This window comes from Trachinotus anak, unplaced genomic scaffold (genome assembly GCF_046630095.1).
Source record: "Trachinotus anak isolate AG129_WGS33_773 ecotype Australia unplaced genomic scaffold, CSIRO_AGI_Tana_v1 ptg000001l, whole genome shotgun sequence".
Taxonomy (NCBI): Eukaryota; Metazoa; Chordata; class Actinopteri; order Carangiformes; family Carangidae; genus Trachinotus; species Trachinotus anak.
The window spans coordinates 12,589,627-12,616,822 of NW_027273852.1; the positions used below are offsets into that span (position 1 = coordinate 12,589,627).

At 40.9% G+C, this 27,196-nt stretch overlaps 3 protein-coding genes across 4 annotated transcripts; 1 reads left to right on the forward strand and 2 right to left on the reverse strand.

Annotated features, from left to right (window-relative positions):
- The first annotated feature begins 5,970 nt into the window (after window positions 1-5,970).
- Window positions 5,971-11,221, forward strand: fhl2a (four and a half LIM domains 2a). The gene is made up of 6 exons (XM_071477559.1): window positions 5,971-6,066; window positions 8,581-8,756; window positions 8,884-9,058; window positions 10,193-10,362; window positions 10,478-10,664; window positions 10,755-11,221. Exons 2-6 carry the CDS (start codon window positions 8,601-8,603, stop codon window positions 10,904-10,906), a joined length of 840 nt encoding a protein of 279 aa, XP_071333660.1. The 5' UTR covers window positions 5,971-6,066; window positions 8,581-8,600; the 3' UTR covers window positions 10,907-11,221.
- A 440-nt stretch (window positions 11,222-11,661) lies between these two features.
- cunh2orf49 (chromosome unknown C2orf49 homolog) lies at window positions 11,662-16,134 on the reverse strand. The gene is made up of 4 exons (XM_071477571.1): window positions 15,977-16,134; window positions 15,647-15,801; window positions 13,050-13,296; window positions 11,662-12,813 (listed from the first exon to the last, which is right to left on the reverse strand). The coding sequence occupies exons 1-4, from the start codon at window positions 16,085-16,087 to the stop codon at window positions 12,757-12,759; spliced, it is 570 nt and encodes a 189-aa protein (XP_071333672.1). The 5' UTR covers window positions 16,088-16,134; the 3' UTR covers window positions 11,662-12,756.
- A 5,322-nt stretch (window positions 16,135-21,456) lies between these two features.
- Window positions 21,457-25,993, reverse strand: gpr45 (G protein-coupled receptor 45). 2 transcript variants are annotated; one of them, XM_071477597.1, is made up of 3 exons: window positions 25,788-25,993; window positions 23,942-24,086; window positions 21,457-23,495 (listed from the first exon to the last, which is right to left on the reverse strand). In XM_071477597.1, exon 3 carries the CDS (start codon window positions 23,384-23,386, stop codon window positions 22,226-22,228), a length of 1,161 nt encoding a protein of 386 aa, XP_071333698.1. In that variant the 5' UTR covers window positions 23,387-23,495; window positions 23,942-24,086; window positions 25,788-25,993; the 3' UTR covers window positions 21,457-22,225. The 2 variants fall into 2 exon arrangements, with proteins under 2 accessions (XP_071333698.1, XP_071333687.1); XM_071477586.1 differs by having other exon boundaries at window positions 23,956-24,086; window positions 25,788-25,992.
- Between the last annotated feature and the right edge of the window lie 1,203 nt (window positions 25,994-27,196).

Below are 27,196 nucleotides of genomic sequence, written 5' to 3' on the forward strand. Positions count from 1 at the left end.
TGAAATGCTCTAACATACGAATAAGTGTAATGCATTCAACTGAGAAAAAATCTTTGCCCTATGTTTCTGAATTAAGGAGATTACATCTCAGAATTCTGAGAAAAGTTTTCAAAGAAAAAAACGTCTGCTCTGTTTTTCTGAATTCAATTCATTAATGCATAGATTCAGAGAAAAAGAGGATAATTTCTTTCCAGGAAAATGTAACAGATGTATAATATAATAAACTAAAATGTGGAGGAAGGAAAAAAACCAGGACACCTAAGTTTGAATAGATACTTTACACACAATAGAGCAAGTAATTCACACCAAATTCATAGATACAACCTGCCTGTATTATATACAGGGTATACTTAGACTGTCTAAACATAGTCATGTGCAAAAGCACACAGTTTAACCTGCCTTATTAATTTACATCCAAATAAATGAGTAACTGTTTTGCTTGTGTTACAATTGTTTCATAATCAGTCTGAATATTTTTGAAGGTCTGATACAGTTATGTGATACAGCATGGTGGGCATCATTACATTTAGAAAATATTTAAACATTGCAGTGAATGTCAGGACTTTGAAAAGCAGGTACTGTTCATTGATTTTTGAAAGAGACCCTTTCAGACATATAATGAAACTCACAGAGTACCTTCACATGACTCCACTGCCACTGCGAGGTCTTTTAAGGCAGTTGATCCCACTGCATTGAAAGAAGTTCTTTATATAAGAACTTAGTGTTTACTTTGTATAAGTAAACACTAAGTTCTTGTATATAAGTAAGATTTTGAAATTTAATTTCCAGTGATTGCTGTTTAAAGGTTTCCAAGATTTTTAAAGCTTCAATGGGTGGAATAAAGCTGAGGCTGAGACTGACTTTATGTATCTATCTATCTATCTATCTATCTATCTATCTATCTATCTATCTATCTATCTATCTATCTATCTATCTATCTATCTATCTATCTATCTATCTATCTATCACAGCAGCTAATGAAGACTACAATACCATCATGTTAAAAGAAATTTAAGAGATGTATACTACTAACCCTGAATGGATGTGATATGATTGCTATTGTTGTTTGGCAAGGCTCAGGTTAAACCACTGTGAAATACACAAATGATAGAAACATAACACTTCCTTACTAGTTGCTCTGATTCTAGAGCCACCCCTTGAAATTAAAGCCTTGCATACCGTACACGTTGACTTCTTACTGGTGGTTGGTACACTATTTACCAGAAATCAATTCTTCCTCAGTAGTTGCCAGTGGCTGCACAGCGCAACTTCCTGTGTTGGCTACTGTTTTGGAACTGTGAAGAACTGAAAACTGCCATTTTATCCAGGTGGTAAACTAAAAAGTTCATTGATGAACGAGGGGGTCTGAGATCGATGCATAGATAACGTGTATCAGAGGGATTTCCGATACTAATATCGGTATTGGAACAACTGTGTGAGAAACTCGTCTTCATGTGGCAGACAGCATACTGTATTATTTACAACATCAACAGAGCTAAATTGGATACGTCAAGGAAATGGAGAAAGATAAAATACTCCATACAGTATAAATACCTGCCCATTAGCCCTAGTTTCTCTGGAAAACTGTCTACAAGCCTTTCACTTTCACCTCTCAACCAAACCAATAGGCGTTTGATGTCAGAATAGTCAAATAAAAAGCATTACAGCATTACAAAGTGGGGATTGTTGGGCTAGTTTGGCCCCCAGCTGCCACCACACCTCCAGCCTCAATCTTTCCTCTTGGCCCCAGATCTTTTGGATCTGTATTCTGGGATATGGGGGTTTGGTACTAGCTGCCAGAGTACCACCATGACAGCTGTCCTTGCTTTGCAACGGACGGAATTAGTAAGATAAATGCAGCCAGAGACAGAGGGGCCCAGTTGTTGTCCAGATAAGTGAGGTCAGATGAGACTGCAACAGTCTTTTACCCACTTAGTGAACGAGAACACGAGATAAACAACCAAGTTATTAAGACTGGGACTTTTCGCTGAAACTCTTTTAGAAAATCTGGATTTTTATAGTGAGAAAAACTGTCATCGGCAGAGGAGGAATATGTTCATCAATATTTAGGAGAAAGCGGAACAAATCCCCAAAATGTCCATGCACTCCTACCCAGTTCATAAATAGACTGCTATAAAAGTATTTTACTCTAAATCACTGTACCTAACTTATGAGTAAAAAAGAGCTTTTCTGTGGGAGTAACACAATAATGTCAGATCTAAGTTGGGAAATGATCATTCCTCATTATAATGTTATCGCTGTTATAAGGATCCTCTCTGCTCTACTTTTCGAGGCTCTCCATATTAATCACAGAACCTCTAAAAGCCTGTGCCAAACTGTTGTATGCTTTTAAATGTCACACTCACATCCAGATGATTCGAGAGAAAAGCAGGTCATTGTAATTTTGTATGTGTCGGCGTCAGGTCGACTGTCTGTGTGACTGCATATACAGTACATGTCAAGAGAATGTACAGGCAAAAAGAGCAAAAAGAAAAGAGGAACTTCAGCATCTAAATCAAGTGTCCAGTGACTGTTAGGGTTGAAACATCCCACCAATCTCCTCAGGGATTTAGCAGTCTGGGAACACAACACCAGGCTAAATGACTGAGGCTTTGCTGTGTCATATATAGACCCACATCAGTGCAAAGGCACCAAGCAAAGAAAAAAGTGAAAATGAGTACAGGAGGCTTTTAATCATCAACACGAATTCAACATAAGGTGACAAAGTAACAACATTAATCACAGAAAGATGCTCAGGTGACGGGTGCTTTAGTTTGGGAAGAAAAAGTCTGAGAACTGTTGCCGTTGAATTACTTTTATTTTATATTTTAAAAGGTTTGTTCTTTCCTGTTGACGTGTCGCAGGATGCCCCCTTGCCTGCGTATCTTCCACTACTGGACCTCTTCATATCTTAACTATCTTCAGGCAAGTTAACACAATAAACTATTTTGTCAATGGCGATATCGTTCAAAGTAATTCCACTCATCTCTGTCTGACTTCATTATTAATTATGAACTTTATTGCAGCTATACGTGCATCATTACATTTCCCCCTGACACAACAGCAATTCATCTCAGTTTGCTTGTTAGAGCAGTTACAGTGAACCATAAAGAGTCACATGCTGTCATCATTTGAGCTTCATTATGTAATTTTCATGAGTAATTATCCCACCACCCAAAAAAAAACCCCAAAAAAAACAGAAAGAACAAGTTGAAGCCAAGACAGGCTAAATTTTACAACAAAGAGACACAGCCTGGGGCTTCGTGCTGTAGCTTATAGGCAGTAACCATTCACAAAATCCTAAATTTGGGATGAAATGACCTAATACTCAAGTATTAAACATCAAATTGAGGCCATATGGTAGCCTGAGCAAGAGACTCCTGCTCTACACTTGCAAAGCTGCAAGTATGCCCTGTTCCCACTGTGAGAGCCCAAAATGATTCCATCCCTCTTCATCAGTTATAATGGCCCATTTGAGACCTTAATTATGACGCTGCACGTTCTTTAAAATGAAATGCTGGGATCCATTTCAACCAGTTTGACAGGCAGTCAGTGAAGTTCTTCCACAGGATCATATTGGATCTTGGATGACCCAGAGAAATTCCAGTCCAATTGGTTCCTGTGGTATTAATGATTAACGGTCCACTAGTGATGATGGGGTCTGCCTGGCTTGACCTTTCCATTTGCAACAGAAGTAAGCACCAGGCTTTAACATCACGATAGCCTTGCAGTGCCCAGACAGCTGCACCTTTATCCGCTGGCCTTAGCAGCTGAGTTGGAGGCCTCGATCCAGAGGGTACAGTGTGGGGGAGGGATAATTGTGTGCCAGGAAGAAGCAATGGCTGGGGGCAGAGGAGCAAGGAGTGGGGGCATGATGGACCAGTCCACGGCAATGTTTCAGCTGGCCGTGAAACAGATTTGTCCTGTGAGCTTTAAATTAGACCACATGGCTGAACTTAAGTGAACTGAAAATGCCTGGGATAGATACTCAAGTATGATTGTAGTGTGTTTAAAGTATACATTGGCAATACAGGAGGAAGATGGTGAACATGTCATTTACATATGTGCTCAAGTGTCAAAGGGGATATATCTCCTTTTTTCTAAAAGCACATATACGTGAATGAAAAGATGACTAGTCTGTTAAAGATTCAGATCTATTCCCAGTTGTCCTCTTAACTAGTACATCTTCTGTCGCCTGTCTGGCGAGCTGTCATCTGACTTCAATTTCGCCTGTGTCCAATTGACACAGCTTCTTGTTTGTCCTGGCTGCCCATTTCAAACCTTTTTAGAGTAGCATTCATGAAAACACAGCTTAATTGTGTAAAGTACAGAAATTGAACAGTTCCTCCTGATGTTTTAATATCAGTTAATAAAAAGTACAGAGGCCTCTCCAGTTTTTGCCCTGTGGTTGCAGAGGTTATGCAAGGTTATTCAGATTGTCTGAAATGGCTTAAAGTTTTTATGAAAACTACTAGCTCCTCATCTTTGCAACAGTCTACAGCTCTGTGAGCCTGTATGTAAACACAGTGGTGATTTGAGTGAAATGCTACAGTTAGCATACATAGATCCCGATGTTTACCAGCTGTCATACCATGTTCACATTTGCTTGTTAGCACTGAGCAGGTATCTGATCATGAAGTAGAGTATTGAGCAAATTAAGATTTTGACTCGATGATAGCACAAGATAATTTGTCAGGCAATCACCAAAGTTATTTCAATTCATCCTGAGGGGGACATAAATCAAGTTTCATGGCAATCTAGCTAATAGATGTTTAGACATGTCACTCAGAACAACAAATGTCAACCTGCTGGTGGCACAGTGGAAAAGTCAGAGGATACCCGAAGTCAGTAGGATACGTCCTCTGCGGACTTTTCCCACAGCAATCCACCAAATAGTTGTTGAGATATTTTTGTCTGTACCAAAGTGGTAGAGCAACTGATAGCCATGTCGCTAACACGGCAAAAAAAAAGACCCTTTTCTTTTTTTTCTTTCATATTATTTAACTCAAACATAAAACCATGCATACACATAGATACATGCACACAACCCGATTTAAGATTTTGCTAAGCACTAAACTCTTTATGGCTTGCTACAAATAGAGCACATAATCTTAGTGGAGCACTGCTGACGCATTTTCTCGCTGGAGAGACCACCGGGTCAGGAGAACCTGTGTCAGAGAGAGAGAGAGAGAGACAGACAGAGAGAGAGAGAGAGAGAGAGAGAGAGAGAGAGAGAGGGAGAAAGTTCAGATGAGGAAAGAAAGAGTTGAGAGGAACACTGGGGGTGATGGAAGGGGGTGTAGCAGTGTGAACAAGAGAGTGTGGGGTTGCGGAAAATAGTGCGAGAATTTTCTTAGAAACCATGTGGGTGTCTGTCATTACCAGGCCTGGATACCATATGCAACACGTTGGACTTTTGGGATCAAACACGTATTCCCCTGTGAGGAGGCATATAGGGACAGTCTTTGACATTTGACCCTTGGCATCCTTACCATCATGCATCAGAGGCCATAGGAATATTGAGGCATTATATAATAAAGTGAATGTGTGTTTGTGTATGTGTGTGTGCAGTGTTATGATAGTGACTACTGGAGATATATCTGATGAAACAAAAACAAAAGCTGAGAAGAGTGACTCGCTCCTCTCCAAGAAGCAGGATAGGGAAACATGATATGGTGTGACTGTTGCGGGGAGAAACATATCAGCCATTTTGGAACCAAAAAATGAAATTAAAGCAAGTGTGTGAGATCATGAATCACTGAGTGAGTATGTGAGTGAGAGAGTGAACAACAACTGAGTGACCTTAAAAGGCCACATGGTCTCACTGGTGACTGAATGAGTGAAAGGGGGCCTTGGGGTTATCTCTGTGAAGCACTGCTGTATTTTTAGATCATCTCAAAAAAGACACCAAGACACCCCTCCCCTCCTTTCCATCGCTCCTCCCCCATTTTCAATTAGCCACTGATGGGTGGAGTAATGCAATCAGGAGTAACTACAGCTGAGCCACAGCCTCCTCTCTCAGTCTGCCACAGACTCCGCACAGGCACACACTCCTCAGACAGGAAGGTAAGACCCAACTCTGTTCAGCTGCTCCACTATCCATCCATTCCCTCATCCATCTCTCCACCTATCCATCCTTTTCACTGGTCTTCATTCGCCATGTCTTCCATGCCCTGGGCCACAGCTGCTCACTGTGCTCTGGCATCCTCCTATCTGCCTCCCCACCCACCTGCTCATGTTCTCCCTCTTTCCACCTGCACAGTATCCTCACTATTTAACCACCACCTCCTCTCGCGTTCTGTCCTCCTGTCTGTCTCTGAGACAGTCTGACTTCCTCTTTTATTAAATCATTTTACTATGTATTTTTTGCCAAAAAAAAAAAAAATGCACAGCACTTGTTGACCCCTGTTAGCAGAGTTAATTTCCACCTTCCACCCTTCTTTCCTCTCTCCTCATCAACCTCACACTTCCCTTCAGCAACAGTGTGTTGATGAAGGTGTAAGCTCCTTACTGGGTAATACCATAGGTCTGTTCTTTTGCTTTTTTATGCACTACAGAGCATTAAGTTGTCATGCAATTCAGCATGAATATATTTTGTGGTGAGTGTTAATACAACAGTTACTAAGGGATTTGAGAATTTCCAGAAAAACACTTTCTATGGGAATTCAAGATTTAATAGAAGCCTTTTAGATTTAGAGCCTAATGTGATTGAACGTTTAATGTCATTATCCACTTACAAGGTGATTTTTAGTGGCTGTTGTTTAGGCTTACTTTGTTGATGAGGAATTCCTCCAGACCAGCTGCTTTGGTAGAGGACTGCTGTTCAGAAGTCACACCGTCAGAGAAAGTACTTGTGGTTTGTATTTTCTTGAGGTGGTCGGGTAACATTTCGAAGACAGTCCTGTACATCTGTAAAATGTCTGAAATTAAGAATTTGAGAGACATTTGTGCAATGGTAGATTCATTTTTCATCTGGACTAATAACTACAATTACTTGTAAAAACGAAACTTAAACAGAATTAAAAAAAAAAAGAGATTAATGCACAAAAAGTAGATGGTTCATATAAAAACAATATTATATGAGCAGTTTCTCACCTTTCAAGACAGGCAAGTTGACTTTAAGTCCAAGACTTACCATGTAACTGGCTGAAGCTCAGTTTTGAGAGATTCCCAGATGGGAAACATCAAAGAAACCCCAGAAGCTGGGAAACAGCTGCATGGCATGTCTGAATAGCTAGAGGTTTTATTTGTGGCAGTTCAGATTATCCTTTTTTTATTTTTAGGAGTCAGATAAATCCTTATGTAAGCTAGGTGAGTCATGGTGGGAGCAACAGACAATGAGGGAATGTGGGAGGGGTTGAGAACGCTCGGAGCTGAGAGGACATGCAGATTAAACGTCTCAACTTCAACCAGATAAAGGATATCAACCTTCTGAATGTCAGGAACATCACAAATCGCTCACAGATCTCATGTTGAACCACTGAGGCAGGAATACACTGATCACAAATAGATCAAGGGGAAGACGTTCTGACAGTCTACAGATGGTAAAACAGCCATATGAACAGAATAACAACAGAGGTGAGCAGCTCCATTAAAACCAGAAATTAAGAAAAGCAGAAGCGGACAGGGGTGAATCTACAAGTAGAATCAAGAATCTATGGACTCATAGTCGCATGAATAGTAGAGTATGTGTGTGAGTGACAGACCAGAAGACTGCTGGTATTGAAAGCTACCTATATGTACAGGGACACTGGACAACTTCACCTTTTCTCCCTCCCTCTCTGTTTTTTCCTCATCTATATCACTCACAGACGCACACAGTCAAATGTACAACACACACTATCCTCAGTCTATAGAGAGTAAGAGTATTTAGGTACAGGTGGGATAACCCGAGGGCTTAACAGCCAGACCACCAACAGCTGCAGATTGTGAGTAGTCATTATTACAAGTGCCATTCAAACCCACTTATACATGGACAAACACAGTCACTCATGTACATACTCCCATGATGACAAGGGATACTGTGATCTGGTGCTGACAGCTGGAGGTGAGGTGATGGATGGGTCAGTGTACGGTGGCATGGCGGGTGTTGGTATGCATCAGTTCAAAAGTTGACTGTCTCTAAGCAGGACTGATAGGAGTTATTTATATCCTCCTCATCTGTCACCTTCTGCTCCTGACGCCGAGAACAAAATAAAAGGACTGCTGAGAGATGGGACAGGGAGATGAAAGGGGAAAAATGCAATGTGGAAAAACCCTGTAATGTGAAGGATCTTGATACTGAATGCTGATACTGTGGCCTGGAAAACATTTATTGCCAGGATTTACAATTTCTAAGAAATTGCTCTCTGCTGAGTGTCAGTGTCACTGCAAATATGTATTTGGGCAGAGTAGCAAAAAGACAAAACTGTCCACAAGACGTATAGTTATTAAGGTAACAGGATACAGCACAATCTTTTGTAATCATCCAGATAAAGCTGTTTCACACGTGAAAGTCTTCCTCAGCTTTCATGCTGTTTGACAGAACATTCTCTCCTCACGCTCTATTTCTGTGGCTTTGTGGTTCCCTCTCTCTCTCAGGTGAGTGACCCTGGGTCAAAATGACTGAGCGCTACGACTGCCATTACTGCAAGGAGTCCCTGTTTGGGAAGAAGTACGTTCTGAGAGAGGAGAATCCCTACTGTGTGAAATGTTATGAGAGCCTGTACTCCAACACCTGTGAGGAGTGCAAGAAGCCCATTGGCTGCAACACCAGGGTAAGAGGCTTTACAAAACACACTGTACTTATGAAGACTAACATGCTCTGTCTGTGGGTTTCTGTCTTGAAAACGAATCAACATCAATGTGAGCCTGGCTCTAGCTGTCCCTCTGATGTTCCTGTAGGATCTGTCCTACAAGGACCGCCACTGGCATGAGGACTGCTTCAAGTGCTTCCAGTGCAAGCGCTCGCTGGTGGACAAGCCCTTCTCCACCAAGGATGAACAGCTCCTGTGCACTGAGTGCTACTCCAATGAGTATTCCTCCAAGTGCCACGATTGCAAGAAAACCATCATGCCAGGTAAAAACAAAGCCACGAAGAGAGCAACCAGAGAGCTATTTCTGATTTGCAGAAATTGCATTTTTTTGGTCACTAAATTGTGAGATTGTCCATTTCAGGTCAGAAAAACTCAACTATGAGTAAAAAAAATAGCCTTTCTTTCATCCACCAGAATAGTGCAAGTGAATTGGGTTAAATGTAATATTACAGTTTTTTTCTGTAGTTCAATTTGCTGGATATTCAGTCTCCAGCACTGAAATGCTTCCATTGCACCCTTGTGTGTGAAAGAATATGATAATTATGATTAGGGCAAGTGTGAACAGCAGACATGTCTATTGGAGCATTATGTAAGGACATTTTTAATTGTTATTAGGGAATTAATAACTGAGCCCCTTCCTCTAAAATATCTATTTCCAAACAATATAAATTTATCATGTACAGGTGAAAAAAGCATGGAACTCATAACACAGTCCACACAGTGAAGTGAAGTGGGAAGTAGAGATATGAAGGTTGGAGTCAACGGGATAAGGTTGATTCTTATAGGCTAAGTTAGCAACTTTATAGTTTCTCCAAATCGTTGTAGTGCTTAAGACAATATTACAGGTTAATAACACTGGGAGGATCCTGGTTAGGTGTAACCGAAGGTCATCAACATGCATGCACACTCATGTTCACAAATTACGACAAGGTTAATAAGTAAACAAAAGCTGGAGATATGATCCTTTACTTGGTTTTCCGAGACTTAATCTTTATTCCACATTTTACTGTCAAAAATAAATAATTACACATGATGAAATAACAGAGTGCAGGTACTCAACACAATACACTGCAGATTATGATACTATACATAATTATGCATTGAACCTTGAAGGTACTATAAAATATAAAATGCTACTAGGACATCAGAGGAGGATCACGTTATGATGACCTCTAAGGACTAAATAGATAATAACAAACTCTAAAGGAGCAATTCTGCTATTCTAAAAATTGCTAATATCTTGTTAGATGATACTAAAGAACCATTAAAGCTCATTCAAGCTTATACAGGTTGTACAGGTTGTGAAATGCATGCGTTTGTTTTTTATTCCGTCTTTTTTCTGTTCTCTTTGCATTCTTCAAACTCCATCCATCCCCTGAACTTATGCTTCTCTGAAGGCTCCAGGAAAATGGAGCACAAGGGGAACAGCTGGCATGAGACCTGCTTTACCTGCCAGAGATGCCAGCAGCCAATTGGCACCAAGAGCTTCATCCCTAAGGACAACCATAACTTCTGTGTGGCCTGCTATGAGAAGCAGTTTGCCATGCAGTGTGTGCACTGCAAGAAGGTAGGACGCATAACAGAAGTGATTTTCAAAGTAGTAAATTAAGTGAGTAAATTATTCCCTGTCTTCACTCAAAGAACAATGCTCACTCCTGTATGTCACAATTCCCTCCTATCAGCCCATCACCACTGGCGGGGTGACCTACCGTGACCAGCCCTGGCACAAGGACTGCTTCCTGTGCACTAGCTGCAAGCAGCAGCTGTCTGGCCAGAGGTTTACCTCTAGAGACGACTTTGCTTATTGTCTCAACTGCTTCTGCAACCTTTATGCCAAGAAGTGCGCTTCCTGCACCACCCCCATTAGCGGTAACCGCTAATTATTGGTCTCCCTGAATCTAAAAATGAGCTCTCCTGTCTCTCTGATGTTTTGACTTACACTTGGATTTTCTCTTTCAGGCCTTGGAGGTAGTAAGTACATTTCCTTTGAGGAGCGCCAGTGGCACAATGACTGCTTCAACTGTAAGAAGTGCTCTGTGTCCCTGGTTGGCCGTGGATTCCTCACCGAACGCGATGATATCCTGTGCCCAGAGTGTGGCAAGGACATGTAATTCACTCTGACGGATACATCTGATTGGACGCCAATAATTATGATCAAGGAATGAGACACATGCAATAAATACTATCTGAGCACAGAGTACAGCATCTTTACTATGAATGTACATTGTTTTATGACATGAAATACAAACCACTAACATTGTTATTTGAATTCAGAAAGTTTAAGTTAAAGTTTAATTCTTTGAGAAAAAGTCCTTACTAACAAAATAACTGTTGGCATGAATGTAAAGACATTTGCTTATCAAAGAGCAATATGTTTGCAGATAGACACTGTAAGCATTTTGAAATAAATCTACAATATTAATGCAGACTTTGGTATGTAATAATAATTACTGCTTTGTGCATGGATTAGCTTGATGCTGTAATAAGTTAGAGTTTTGTGAATGACTTCTGCTATAACTAGATAAATAATATTCATATTGCATCTTTACTCCTATAAATGCTAATTGGAGCTGTGCATGAAATTACATAAAATTCATAATTGTTAATACAAAAAAAGGAGTAAAAAAGTTTATTTTGACAAAAACACACAGATTTAAAATATATATTTCATTAAAATTTAGATTAAATATATATCTAATCAAAGTATATTGCAGTTTACTGGGTCCAAACCCTTTTTTAACCACAATATTCACTCTCAATGTTGACTTTAGAAGTACATTATGTAATATATATTACAATATCAGCATATCAAACATAGGCAATTAAGTTGCTGACTGCACTAATGCAATTAAATCAACAAAAATGATTCATTGTATTGGACATTTTATTTTAAAAAACAGTTGGTACAAATATGTCACTTGTGAATTCAAAATGCTTTGTCAATCTTGTTAGTGTGTTTTGATGAAGTTTGCCAGTTTCAGAGACAGCAATAATAAATTCAATTTATCCACATTTTCAAATAAATCTACTTAAACAACACTTTATTCTGTGTTTAGTCCATACTCCTTTCTTTTCCTGAATCATTCAAATGTGATATTTACATGTATGAATGTAAGTTACCTGCTTCATCTATGTCAGACTGGCTGCTTAGCAGTGGAATATGATCCATCTGTACAAGAAAGTATTTTTTTCTCTGTATAATGTATATCACACTATACTAATATTTAAAAACCCTGAACAATTTGTGAAGCTGCACTGAGGTTTGAATAAAGCTCAGTGGAATGAATTTAATGGAGGATAGAAATGATACATATCAAAATTTCACGTGCACACTCCTTTTCAAATGCTTCGTTCAGCATAAGCTGAGGTGTGTATTCCTTTATGTATCAAGGAACCAGCCACAGAAAAACAGAGCAGAAATTTGGTTAACACTGCCACATAGCATGTTCACGATGCCTCTTGGATATGTCCAGCACTTCGACAGTCTGGGTCTCAGACTGTGAGATTCTTTAGCATCTGTTTCAATCTTTTTTAACAAAACCAATACAAGAAACTCACTCTTACACCATTGCAAACCAGTGCTCAACGCCCTATTGCCAAAACCAATTAATCCACAGAAACATAATATGAACAGCCATAATTTCCTAAATGGCATTCTGGAGTTGCAGATCATTGATGGTAAGGGCACTTGAGATTGTGGAAAGCTACAAGGACGCCTGTGATGCCAAAAGCAGGACGATCTTCAGAGTGCCCCCCCATCCTGTCCACTCAGAACTGAATGAGAGCAGGGAGGTGGCCATGACACACAGGTAAAAGGGTTTCCACCTTTTTCTGCGATGCAATTAGTGTGAAAATTGTGACGGGGAGAACAAAGGTAGCGGGAAACATCAGTTGGCTGTTCAGTGATGGGAGGGGAGCGATCTGTCCACCAGAGCCTGAACTCTTATCAGGTCTGGGTGAGTCAGGGCCATGTCACATGCTGGATCTTTTTCTTCACCTCTGGAGACTTCGGTGTACTCTGAAGTGATGGAAGATGAAACAACAGGCATTACAAATATACTGATATCTATTATTTATTACTAGATGGATTCATAATAATTTGGGATTCAAAGTTTTCTGTTTTGCAGGCATTCAAATATTTTACCTCTAATAACGATACAATTTATACAAGCAACACAAATCAATACTGACAACATTTTCCTTGTTTAACAGTAAATTTCAGTGCAGGACTGAGGTGACAGAAGAAGTTCCTACCGAGCTGTTTGCTTCTCGTTTGAGGTTTGCAGGGTGAGTGCTGTGATGAACGGATGAGGAAGAGGTGTTGCCCGATAGCTTGCGGATAGGGTTGGACAGGTTTGCAGCTGGAGGAGGTTTTAACCTGTCAGTGATCCCTGTTGACGCTGTGCTTCCCTCTGGTTTCCTCACTTTTAGCGGGCCAGAATTAGAGGAACTGCCGTCAAACACGATCAGTGGCCTTTTCCTATTGTGGTCATTACTGGAGCTAGAAATTACCAAACAATAATGACAACAATAATCAGTTCTTTACATTCAAATGGATTAAACATGTGATCTTGATAGTAGTGGGCTCTATTTTTATGCAGGTGTGCAGCAAGAAGTGCTGCTCTGTCTTTTTTCAGAGGCACACTGAAATTATTCCCTCAGCTGTGCTGCTTTGGTATTTTGGTGACTTGATGCATGTTGCAGTGGGAGGAGGGACCAGTTGCCAAACCAGTAACACACTGCAGTCTCAGTGCCAAGAATGACTGTTTCATACTGTCTGCTGCCCACCTGCTTGGAACAGGTCAACAGCGCAGAACACCTTTGTTCTGCATTATTTTTTATCACAAACCTCCTCTAAGATCACACAACCACTGTTATTCATGTTTTGCTTGTCTCTTTCACTTTCATTCTACATTCTTCAACCAGCAGACGTGTTAGCACAGAGAAAACTCATTTTTTTCAAAATGTAGGCATTAATGCAAGTGAAACAAAATAAAGAGGAATTATCTTACTGCGTTTCTGTCTTTGTAACTTCCTCCCTTCTTTAAAAAGACTGAAGTCAAGTCTAAGTGTCAGAACCAGGACAGGCAGGTTCTGCAACAACATGTACCCAAATACTGTTCATGCTGGTACAGATAGCCTCACTATGGGAACATTTGTTTTAATTCTTAATTCTATTTTTTTTAGCTTTTTTTAATCTTGTGTCCTATGTCCCAGTGTGGTTACATATGTGATGTGAGGGTTTTGTTTATAAATCACATTCAACTTAAAAATGTGTGCGAACGGAAGAGCCTCATATACCACCCACTACACAATTAAACCCTAATTTGATAATGCGAGACCTTCATGAATACTGATTCATGCTGTGTCTCAATTCACGTACATCCACACATTGGCTATACTTAGTCCCTAAGAGCAGTGAACTACAAGTACCCAGATGGTGCCGTCAAAGTGGTCCAAAAATTGAGTGTATAATGATGGAAACTTCTCATCCTCAACGGTCGGCATCGAGGCTACATAGTGGAAGAGGAGGGAACACCAAAATATTTTCAAACTTGTGAAAATGGCAACCATAAAAAAAAAAAAACATGTCATCTGATGGCAGCCTAATTTCCACGTTGCATGACACAAATGCTGTGTCCCAATTCAGGGGCCACATCTCTCTGAGGATGCGGTCTAGCTGTCGTGGACCGCAAAGGCTGAATCGAAATGAGACGGTCTGGCCTACAAATGATTTACGCTTTGTGTCATCACCTGTGTCCACCCTTACCGTTGCATTGCAATGCGTGGTTCCTGTTGCCAAGCCACTTTTTTCCACAAAAACATGGCGTTTTAAGGCTCTTGGTTTTAACAGTTGTACTGTTAGCTGTTAAACTGAGCTGAAACCCATTACTTAAATTTTAAAGTGTAATCCTCTGTCGTTCCCCGAATTATTATTTTCATTACTTTAAATTTGACTTTTCATTATTTTAAAAATTTGAGTCACACTTGATGAAATATGCGCATTAGTGTTAAAGATTTCTTTAAAATCTACCAGTGCAGTGTTTTTCACTTAATGAGTGATGATTCAATGTGGCTGATGGGATAGTGAATCAGGACTTTCATAGTGAATATCACAGAAAGGCAAGCCAGTCTTTTCAGATGCCTGCAACCTGACACATCCTTGGCATTTGACATGTTCCACAAGTGATCTCGACCAAGTGTAAGCATCATATGGCCTGACCCACTGCCCTGCACTGTTTAGGATTGTGAAAGTGGTTGATGGAAGCACCACTGTCAGCTGCAGAGCGGAGTATCACTAATAGATGTAAATGATTTTGGTTGTTGGCATGTTATCTTTTAAAATAGAGACAGAAAAATTGGTGTCTTACAACAAACACAATATAATACTGCTGTCCTGAATATTTATGATAAAGGGAATATATTAATCATAATTTAGTGTGAAGTGAAACAAAAAGTTTGTCAAGGATTATCACAAAATATGGCTTCAATTCACTACCGAGCCATCTGCTTCACCAGTTTCTACTTTCTCACAATTTCTCCCATCAAGTTTGTTTTTATCTTTCCCAACTTCTCAATGAGGAGTGGCTTATTTGTGCATATGCTACAATTATTAATGAGGCCCCAGATCCCTTTGTTAAACTTAATGACCACTTTTAGTCTGGCCAAAGTCAAGCCCGAAGCACCACAGTTTAAGTTACAGTGCAGGTAGATGTGTGCCTCTATACTGGTTTTACATGTGGGTTTGCCCTGGACTGCTGACATCACAATGATGATGACTACCTGCCCATTAAAATACAGTACTATCCCTCTTGAAAGCTCCCCTTTGTGATCAAGGTTACCCATCTGACCTGTGACCGGCCGCTGTCTGCCTCCCTCGGCTCCTCTCCACCCTCCTCCCCCAGCGGCTGTCGGGCAGAGTCCTCTGCGGCAGCGGGATGACATGTCGGAGGTAGAGGTCTGTGAGCCGGTCCCGACTCCCACAGTCCTTGGTACTGACATTTTTCTGGTTCAAACACAAAGCACCGTCAGCTCACCTTGTCCGACATGACAAACACCAATCAGCTTCTGATGCTCAGAAACCCGCGGCGGGTTTAGCCGGTATGCTAACATTACAGTAGTCCTCGTTTATCTCCACAGTGAACGACACTTCCCACAATTCTCTCGGAGCTTTCACTCACCTCACTCAAAATGAGCTGCATAAACTCTTGAGACAGCAGCTCAGGGTGCAGCAAAACATCCACATCCGAGGAACACACAGCCTTTCCACCCCGTCCCATGGAAGTCGCCATACTGGGAGCTTGTGTGTTCCCAGCATGCCCCGCGTCACAACAACACTGCCGGTGTTGGCGTGTCTACAGCATGTGCAAATAAATGGTCTTACTCAGTATAAAGAGCTAGTGTATGGATTATTATTGTCTGGATGTGAGCCGTGTGTATTATGTGTGCTCAGCATGTGTTATGTCTTTGTATGCGGAAAATGCTATTTGCCTCTGTTGCTGTATTTGTTTTGTTGTTGGGCCCCTCTGATTGCCCCTCAATGTATCTTAACGTGTGATATTGGTATGGTTCGACTTTTATAGCCTTCTCACTGAGATGTGCAGAAATGCAGAAATTAAATACAAATAAATGCATTTCTTTGACCTGAGGAAACATGTTGCACCTATTAGCCTATTCTGTCTTTTTTTTAAAAGATATTTGTGCATATTCATTTCATGCATCAAGGAAATAATAAAAAATAACTTAATTGTACATCACAAGGTGATGGAAATTAATCTTTGACCTGACGCAGATGCACATATAGGCCTAATAAAAAATGTATATGTGGCAAAAATATAGACATTGCATTAAAATAAATTATATACATATGTATTTAAACATACAGAGTTGATTGCAGTTTGGTTTTCACAGTGCAAATATGTGCAAGTGTTAGTGTGCCAATTCTTTCACAGGTTGTGTAAATTATTTTTTGAATAGATTTATCCTGGCCAACAACAGTGGCCTTGAGCAAAGGAGTTGCCTTGTGTGATGAGAGTGGTTTTATGTGCCCTGCCTGGGTGTAGAGATCTGATAGTCATCACTTGCATGATCTGAGAAAGTGCTCGGTGCTTAGAAAAACACAGGGTCCTGTCTTACCGGCGTCCAGGTGTCTGAAGGCCATACAGCCACTAGCAATACCACTTATCCTTGACAGAGGGGCTGGATCTCAGCTGACATCGGACGAGAGGAGAGGTGGGTTACACCCTGGTCGGGTCACCAGTATATCACTGGGCTGACACTGTGATGAACAACAATTCACACTCACATTCCTATTAGCCTTGGGACTCTGGGGGGAAACTGGAGGGAGAACTGGAGTACCAGCAGGCAGGCAGGGTCAAACCCACAACCTTCACTGTTGCGAGGCAACAGTACTAACCACCATGTTCCAAAACCTGCCCAAAATCCAAGGGTTGAAAAACAAGGTGGGCCGCATCACCAGATGTTAAGCCCCCTCCAAAACCTTTTTTGGATGTTCACCTCCAAAGAAATCTCATCAGTGTTGGTTGTCAGAGTCCACATACTTCCAATATACTGAAAAGGAATTCATGTTTGTTTAAATGTAATTCATTCAGCCAAATGTGAAGGGTTTTATTTGTGAGGGTCTTGCATTGCTCAGTATAGGTACTGCGTGTTATATACTATAACATTAAATAGGTTCTCTTCTTTTTTTGCAGATAAACTGAAACCATTATGTCTCAACATTCAGGAATTTCCATACTACACAAAATATGAGTGCATCTGGAAAGTATTCACAGCGCCTCACTTTCTCCACATTTTGTTATGTTACAGCCTTATTCCAAAATGGATTACATTCATTTTTTACCTCAAAAATTCTACACACAATACCCCGTAATGACAAAGTGAAAAAAGTTTGCTCAAAACTTTTGCAAATTTATTAAAATAAAAAACAAAAATATAACATGTACATAAGTATTCACAGCCTTTGCTCAATACTTTGTTGAAGCACCTTTGGCAGCAATTACAGCCTCAAGTCATTTTGAGTATGATGCTACAAGCTTGTCACACCTATGTTTGGGTAGTTTCTCCCATTCTTCTCTGCAGAACCTCTCAAGCTCCATCAGGTTGGATGGGGAGCGTCGGTGCACAGCCATTTTCAGATCTCTCCAGAGATGTTCAATCAGGTTCAAGTCTGGGCTCTGGCTGGGCCACTCAAGGACATTCACAGAGTTGTCCCAAAGCCACTCCTTTGGTAGCTTGGCAAATGAACCTTCGCCCCAGTCCGAGATCCAGAGTGCTCTGGAGCAGGTTATCATCAAAGATGTCTCTGTACATTGCTGCATTCATCTTTCCCTCGACCCTGACTAGTCTCCCAGTTCCTGCTGCCGAAAAACATCCCCACAGCATGATGCTGCCACCACCGTGCTTCACTGTAGGGATGGTATTGGCCAGGTGATGAGCAATTCCTGGTTTCCTCCAGACATGACGCTTGGCATTCAGGCCAAAGAGTTCAATCTTTGTTTCATCAGACCAGAGAATCTTGTTTCGCGTGGCCTTAGAGTCCTTCAGGTGCCTTTTGGCAAACTCCAGGCAGGCTGTTATGTGCCTTTTACTGAGGAGTTGCTTCCATCTGGCCACTCTACCATACAGGCCTGATTGGTGGAGTGCTGCAGAAATGATTGTCCTTCTGGAAGGTTCTCCTCTCTCCACAGAGCAACGCTGGAGCACTGTCAGAGTGACCATCGGGCTCTTGGTCACTCCCTGACTAAAGCCCTTCTGCCCCGATCGCTCAGATTGGCCGGGCAGCCAGCTCTAGGAAGAGTCCTGGTGGTTCCAAACTTCTTCCATTTACAGATGATGGAGGCCACTGTGCTCACTGGGACCCTCAATGCTGCAGAGATTTTTCTGTACCCTTCCCCAGATCTGTGCCTCGATACAATCCTGTCTCGAAGGTCTACAGACAATTCCTTGGACTTCATGGCTTGGTTTGTGCTCTGACATGCACTGTCAACTATGGGACCTTATATAGACAGGTGTGTGCCTTTCCAAATCATGTCCAATCAACTGAATCTACCACAGGTGGACCCCAATCAAGTTGTAGAAATGTCTGAAGGATGATCAGTGGAAACAGGATGCAGCTGAGCTCAATTTTGGGTGTCATGGCAAAGGCTGTGAATACTTATGTACATGTGATTTTTTTTTTGTTTGTTTTTTATCTTTAATATATTTGCAAAAATTTCGAGCAAACTTTTTTCACTTTGTCATTATGGGATACTGTGTGTAGAATTTTGAGGTAAAAATGAATGTAATCCATTTTGGAATAAGGCTGTAACATAACAAAATGTGGAAAAAGTGAAGCGCTGTGAATACTTTCCGGATGCACTGTATAGCTTTTACAAGTGTCCTCAGTGCAAAACGTTTGCCACTTTTGTTTAGTTCAACTGCTGATATGTTCATAGATGCTTGAAAGAACATGTTGAACATGTAAAAAGTAAATGTCATCTTTGCTGCAGGTACTTTTATAAAAATCTGATGGCTACAGTGCGTGTGATGGAACTCTGTTTTGTGTCCTGTCAGAAAAGGCAATGTTCTCAATTCACAAACATTTTCATGGTGAATTATCTTTCTTATATAAAAATGGCCACGACTATAAAAAAAAAAAAAAAAAACCCAAGAAGAATTATCTTTTCATGTCATGCAAGGATTATGCTTTCCGGTTGTTAAACAAAGAAGACATTTTGTGATAGTTCTGTCTTGATTGGAGTCATGCTCAGGACTTTGAAATGAATTCAATCAAGTTTTTGGCACATGCCACATAACCCAGAATAATTTCCGGCCAGTGCCCTTTATTGCAAGTAGATCATTTGGGATGAAAGCATCTGCCAAATGAGTAAATGTGATGTCCCTCATGTTTCCTTTTTGCCTCTCTAATGCTTACTGTCAAATAGAGGCAAACGCCCCCCAAAAATAATCTTAAAAAAAACAAACAAATATCTGAAATGATGTCAAGGATCTTATAAAAGCCTAGTATACCGAATAATTTTAGTGTAGCTATAAGAAACAAGAGCCTAATTCAGTTTGTGGAGGCTTGTTTCCATCACATTGTGTTAATGACTGAAAACAGGAAGGCCCTCTTTTGAATCACATACTGATTTAACCATTGGTGGACACATCCTACAGGGTTGAACCTTTTTCAGACAAGAGGATTGAAGAATTGTATTTAAGTGGACCTGGTTTACAGACAAAACAGACATCACATGGCCCCACTTCTGCGTAAGCTGGTTGCAAAACAAATTGGATCCACATTTTCATTGAAAATACCAGGAAACATATTGTTTATTTAACTGTTTATTATAACACTAGGTCTGATTTGTCTAGTAATCCAGTATTGTAATCATATTTCACATCTGCAAACAAATTTAACTCAGCTGTAGGACCATTTAGTTAAGTTTTCAAATTCATATGGAAGCCTCTTTCAAACCAGAGCTATGGCCTTCAGCTTACACAGACTGTGCCTGATTGGTTAAGTATTGCAATGACTTATTTTTAATGTGTTGGCATGCCTCTCTTAAGCACTTTGACTTGCCTTCTCACTCAATAGTGCTATATAAACAAACTTGCCTCGCCTTGAGGGGAGGTGTTTGCACCGCACCAGATCAAAAGGGAAAAAAAAAAAAAAAGTCCCCCTCTCCTGACATCTTTGGAAACAAATGTTAGATCCAGCTCTAAGTCAACTGATTAAGTTAGGATAGTAATGTGATGTAGAAGCAAACATGAGATCTAAATTAAGATAGAGAGACCATGGGTTGGTTGTCACGCTGCTGACACGTGCAAATGTATAGAGCAAAAATTCATGTTTTACTATAATAATACAATAATACAGGATTATTGTATTGTATATGTATTTTTTTCAGATTATGACTAATTCACTTCTCTTCAAGGTCATAATCCCAGTGTTTGTAGAATATTTGACTGAGAAGCAGAAGGTGTGCAATGTAAGTGTAATGTAATGGAGTGTAATGCAAATGACGGCGCCTTTTATAGAATATTTGATTAGTGCTATTTGTTTTCTCTCTGTGGTCCAGAAGTTACTATTTTGTGAACACATCTCAAAATTAAAAGCACATTTCTTGTTGTTTGTCAAAACCACGTTGCTGTACCTCGAGTTCAGTAATCTGGTTTCGGACGTCTGGGTCACTGCCAACATCTCTGATTTGTTCAGCAATTCAAACAGAGTGAATGAATGAACTCAGTGAAAGAAAACGATAATTGAGTCTGCTAATGAGGCTGAGAATTTAGTGTAAAATGGAGCTAACTTAATTTGCACTGAAAGAACAGCACTATCTTCTGTTCTAGGCTGCACGACTCCTCTATTTGGCTGAGGCTGCCAGTATAATCGAAGGCAATCTTCCTGCTTTATGGCATCTATAACAATATCCCAAAATCAATTATAAAATGCCACAAAATTTAAAATATTACCCACAGTTGAGTCAAATCTACAGTTCACTCAAACTACTACTTCACTTGTTCGTTCAGTTAGTTAGAGGTTTTGTACAGGCCTCACTCTTCTCATGGGATTGCTGTGTATGTTGTCTTCAGTAGTAGATGTACCATACGTGGTGCGGCTCTGCCTCAGGGGGTCACAGCATTTGTGGTGTGTCTCTTTCATTCAGTCTATCAGTGTAACTTCATTTCAAAACTATATTTATTTACATGGTTTCATCATTCAAGTAAACATTCATAGCTCAATAACTGACGCTTGAATTCTGTTTTTTAAAAAGCTGTCAGACTTTCCTCTGAGAACATCACTGAACATTAATACCGTACATTAATTTTTTGTTTGTTTGGCTGGGTTTTTTTTGTTTTTTGGAAACTCACACAACTAACAACTGAATAATTATCACCACTACTACTCAATGACTGAATACTGATTTTACAGTCTGAAGTAACAGAACAATATTGATGAACCGCTTGAGGGACCAAATGTGAAAGAGAAGTAAATGGACAGTGGATCATATGAAGCTGTTGGAATGCAGTAAGTTTCAGAAGCCACAAAAGGCCATGAAGTCACATCACCCAGTGTTTAATATTGATCTTTCACACAAAATAATCTCACCACAAGGTTCATTCAGTTGCTACTCTAGAGCTTCCGACTGTGTCACATGACCTTCCCCAGCAGATGGAGTTGCCATTGGACTGTCAATGTTCACATTTATATTTCTCTGAGCCCTTCAACAACTTATCACCTACTTTGGCTTTAAATTGAGACTTAAAGTTCATTGTTGTGGTGACATTATTTGGTGAACAAGTCTTAATTTCTTTTTTTAAGGTGAATTTAAGTCTCATTGCTTATTATGAGAAAGATTAAAAACTGTTGATAGAAGCATCCAAAGCTGCTGGTTTGTGCATCTATCGAATTGGTCCTCCTTATTTCACACAGCCGACTGAGTCTCACTGCACACATAAATGTTACTGGGCCTCACTCTCCTGCGGCTCCTGCCCGGCACTGTGGGACACAGTCTGCAGCTTTTGGGAATAAACTCCTGACAGGCCTCTCTGAACTTTCTGATCCTCCAGCAGTAGATGACGGGGTTGAAGACTGTCTTCAGGTAGCTGAGCCACAGAGCGCCTACGCTGATCGGGTAGAAGACCGAGCTGTAGTAGAACTGCCGGCTGAACACTGCTAGCAGGCTGACCACAGTGTGCGGTAGCCAGCACACTGAGAAACCGACAAAAAGGATGAGAATGGTGGTGAAGGCTCGTGTCTTGAAGCTCATGTCCACTTTGACCTGAGGGGGCCGCTGCAGCCCAGTAAGTCTCATTTTGCTGACTTGGTTGAGAGCTGGCAGACAGGAATGCTCGCTGGTGTGGTTGTGGATGCGCAAGGTGTTGCGGCGCACCGTGTTGAGGATGCACATGTAAGAATACAACATGACAGTGAATGGCACAAAGAATACTGCGACTGCCAACAGCACTGTGTATCCACGGTCGGCCAGAGACTCACTATATCCCAGCACACACTGCGGTGCCCAGGTTCCCCCAATACCCGCTGCACCTGTCCTCCAGCCCACCACAGACGGCAGCGACACGCACAGGCTCAGCACCCATGAACCTGCGATCAACAGTTTAGCTCTGTGTGGGGTCAGCTTGTCCTGCCGCTGCACAATGATGAGGAATCGGTCCACACTGATTATGAGGAGGATGGACACCCCCTCCAAGACGAACAGCCAGTACAGCATGATGGAGGCTCGGCAGAACCCGCTCCCGAAGCTCCAGTCAGCAGTGGCCACAGTGACTGCAGTGAAGGGCATGCAGAGCAGAGAGAGCATAATGTCCGAAAAGGCCAAGGTAGCGAGGAGGAGATTGATAGCAGAACGCATGGCAGGTTTCTGGTAAACAATCAGACACACAATTGCGTTGCCAAGGAAACCAATAGTGATCATGAAGATCATTATGGCTGCTAGGGTCACACGCAGAGTGACTGATATGAGAGGAGTCGCAGCCTCTGACGGCGGGCTCTCTGCTGTTTCCTCTGCATTGTCTGGCTGCATGAGCTCACACTCCTCCAGCAGGCTTTCATTACAAAAAGCCATAGCAGCTATTATCAGGGGATATCAACCCGAAAGAAGCTGCACATGGTTGATTTTTATTGTGATATACACATCAAGTTGTTTTTGACCAGTTGGTCTTCCATGGTGATATCTGAGACAGAAACAGAAGAATATCCACATTAGGCTTGTTCAAGTATATTTACTGAAACAGCAAAAACACTGTAACTTTGGGGAAATTAACAGGGTGGATGTCAATGTGAGTTACAAGAGCATTAAATTAATGTGCTGTCAGTCTCTTAAAAAGCTGCAGTAAACATGGCATGACAATAAAAAAAAATAAAAAAAAATACTGTCTCATCAGATAGTCAGAGGAGTTCAGCTGCTCAGTGATCTATTACTCAGTGACACTTATAAATATGAAACAGAGAGAGGCGGAGTGGCGTCCCCGTGACGCTGAAGGAGTTTTATAAGACATACGGTCAACCCACAGACACAACACGCTGAGAGGAGAGATGTGTTGTCACTGGCCTGAACGAGGTTAATTTTTAACCAGTGAGCTGTAATGTTTCACACATGAATAGAAACACACACACTTACAATAGAGTACACACCCATGGTATCGTTGGCTGTCTTCCCTTGACTTCAGACTCTGATGCAGCCTTGGTAAACCAGAGAGGCATCTTCAGGATACACACACACTCTCACAGGACACGTCCGTTGCTATGGTTTCCACCTGCTGCTCCTAGTGGTGGGACAGTACAAGTGTTAACAATGTGCTGTGGATATTCTGGCGTTCAGGTCTCAGATACAGTCCTCCCAGATGGATCTGTACCGAGGAGCTGAGAGACAAAGAAACCCAGTCAGAGTTTGTATCCTCCAGGTTTAATGCCTTGAAAACTTACAGTGTTACCACCTGGCTGTAGTAGGTATTTTTACTGCAGACGTTTTGCACGTTCATAGCAAGAAAAGCACAGGTACTAACATTAATTATTGCTCCGTTCTATTCAATTGCTCCAGTAAGCCATGGCAGTGTGACAGTGAGCCAACATGAACAACATAAGGACCCTGAAACTGAAGCAACAAAACAGAATCAATTTTATTATTTACATGCAAGTTTTTCCTACTCTATCCTGTCAAAATGTCTTTGGTAAGAAAGGAATATGGATTCAGTGATTGTGTTGTGTAGTGTTCAGGGGTCTGAGTTTTAGTTACTGTAATGTTATATACATATATATCAATAAAAAATCAGTACATGCTAATTCATCAAAGCAGGTAAAAGGGAACAATCTCTTCAGTGATCGTAGGTACAGTCTCGCACAAAATCCCTTACAGGCCACTGAATAGCATTGCTGGTTGTTGCCAAGGTAACAAGGTCACCGCTTCCATGGCTTCAAGCAGCCTGTCCTCTCATCCCCTGCACAAGTGTCTATGACAAAATATCTTCTGTGTCACAGGCTTTTACACTCGTGACTCAGGACATGGGAACCGACACTAGTGCTTAAACATATATTTTCATGACACTCAAGAGACAAAAGGGTGATGAATATATACATGAGCCTGTGCTTGTTCACTGTTTCATGTCATCACCTTTTGGTTTAATCAATAAAGCATTTTGGTATTTATTATGTCAAAAGAAACAATAAAGCAGCTACATAGAGAGAGAGAGAAAAAAATGAGGGCAAAGGCATGAGATAGAACAAACAAATGGCTACATCACAATAAAATTATACCACCAGAAAATAAAATGCTTAATTCTGCATTCTAATACATTTACCTTTCAAAATTAAAGAGTAGACGCAAATTATTTCCAATTGATAATGAGCTGCTTTGCACTGCAGGGGGCTCCTAGCTGCTTGTTTCAACAAAAATGTGATTTGACTCGCTGCTGATCAGCTGAGGGACAGACTGATAAAGAGACTGGTGTGACAATACAACAACTGAACAATATCAGCTACAGAAAATCAAAATGAAAAAAAAAAAAAAAAAAATCTTATGATGACGATAAAGTTAAATAGGTCCCTTGATTTCCTAGTTTTCATGATCGGTTTGATGACAAGCACTTGTAATTAAATGTATGAGATTAAATGACAGTATCAGCTCCTCCATGCAGGCTGCTGCTGCTTCACGGTGCAGTGTGTGTGTGTATATGTGCGACACCAGACCCCATGTTTTCCTGCGCTGGTAATTCATGGCTCATATTTAGGAGTTTTTACTGATCTTGTACAGCGTGTTCTCACATTTACATACGAGCTTGCCTCTCCGCCACACTTATCTTTCACTGCTCTCTCTCTCCATCAGCCTCTCCGCGTCACTACTGAGGCAAAACAGGTCGATGCTACATTTCAGACACACAACAGGCGTCAGAGACAAGACGCCCTCATTTTGCTCTCGATTAGGAGATTACAGCAATAAATCAATGCATCTTTGACATAAGTAGGCCTACCTTGACGGTCGCGTTTGACAGCAGGTTTATTGCTCGTCTTCAGTCGAGCCAATCAGCCCGGCGAGCCTGCTCCTCCGCCTCTGCATGCCGAGGTTTCCCCCCCCCCCCCAGAACATCCCGCTTTGGACGTTTCACCGCCGTATCGATCGCCATCGCGCTGCCTGCGCTCGGCGCTGACGCCGGAGAGCAGGTGGTCGCTGACTTAAAGGAGCGGTGTGGCGCGTAACGCGCACGGTGCCACGGTTTTTGCGCTTAAATGTCTGCGCTGTAACAACTAATAACTGCAACTTACCTTACACCATTAAACTTGCTTTCCCAAATAGAAGGAGAAAAAAAAGGCACAACAACAACAGAAAACATAATTTATTGACAATTTACATACAAAGCAGATCCGACGTCTTTATGACTAATTTACCAGCAAGTGTTCATGACATTTTTTTTTATTCTATCTAAACATTAGATATGTGGAGGCCACAGTCAGCGACCACTGAAACAAGTTAGCATGTTATTAAAACTATTATATTTCATCCAAATACACAATCATTAATGGCCAATTATTCAGCTTCCTGACATTTTTTTTCCATGTTGCATTTCCTTTTGAATGATTATGCTGCCACTTTTCTCTTCTTACTTACTCGCTGTTTCATTATTTCATTTGTTTTGGCCAGAATTTGCAGCTAATTACAGACACTATGAGTGTCTTATTTTTAATTCCAGATCCACATTACGAAGACATACATGCACACGTCTGTAGGTAATTGTGCGTTTTGGATGCTGAGACATTTTACCAACGGCAATTCAGATTTTCATACTCACGGTATTTTGAACAAAAAAAAAAAAAAGCAAAAATAAATAAATAAATATAGAAATCTCCTCTCACAGGCCTGGAATGTAATTTTGCGTGCAATAGTAATATTTAATTGACATAAGCTCAGTAAACATGCATGAATTGTTTTGTCCAGGAGATGGCAGCATCGTACCTTACATGCACTTGGCCTTCGCTTGGTGAGGCATTTGTGTTGGCATGTTTTGGTGTTTATAGCTATAGGTTCAAGGGCTTGTTGCGTTGATATGTTTTTCATTCAGACTTTTTAGCGCTCCAGATATCCATGATAATAATGAATAATTACAATCAAGTATACTGACACTTGTGCAAAATAACATGCAGAGACATTCCTCCACAGTTAATCACATTGTAATTAATTTTTATAGAAAACCTGTTGTATTTTCAATCTTCACACACTTACAATTTCGTTCACACATTTCGTATGCAGGCTGGGTTTCTTTTCATGGGCATGCTTGTCTAAATTGGCATCATGCCCATGTGTTGAACATGCCCATCAAACGAGTTCCACTCCACCGGTCTGGCACATGCATGCTCGTCACGTTCAGTGGCACCCACACAACAA

Excerpts from the sequence above, each read along its gene's own strand:
- gpr45 (XM_071477597.1), bottom strand. The coding sequence starts at position 23,386 with ATGGCTTTTTGTAATGAAAGCCTGCTGGAGGAGTGTGAGCTCATGCAG.
- cunh2orf49 (XM_071477571.1), bottom strand. The coding sequence starts at position 16,087 with ATGGCGACTTCCATGGGACGGGGTGGAAAGGCTGTGTGTTCCTCGGAT. Across the intron at positions 15,802-15,976 it reads TGCAGCTCATTTTGAGTGAG|AAAAATGTCAGTACCAAGGA; the intron begins GTGAGTGAAAGC and ends TGTTTGAACCAG. Across the intron at positions 12,814-13,049 it reads AACGAGAAGCAAACAGCTCG|AGTACACCGAAGTCTCCAGA; the intron begins GTAGGAACTTCT and ends CCATCACTTCAG.
- fhl2a (XM_071477559.1), top strand. The coding sequence starts at position 8,601 with ATGACTGAGCGCTACGACTGCCATTACTGCAAGGAGTCCCTGTTTGGG. Across the intron at positions 8,757-8,883 it reads CCATTGGCTGCAACACCAGG|GATCTGTCCTACAAGGACCG; the intron begins GTAAGAGGCTTT and ends ATGTTCCTGTAG. Across the intron at positions 10,363-10,477 it reads AGTGTGTGCACTGCAAGAAG|CCCATCACCACTGGCGGGGT; the intron begins GTAGGACGCATA and ends CCCTCCTATCAG.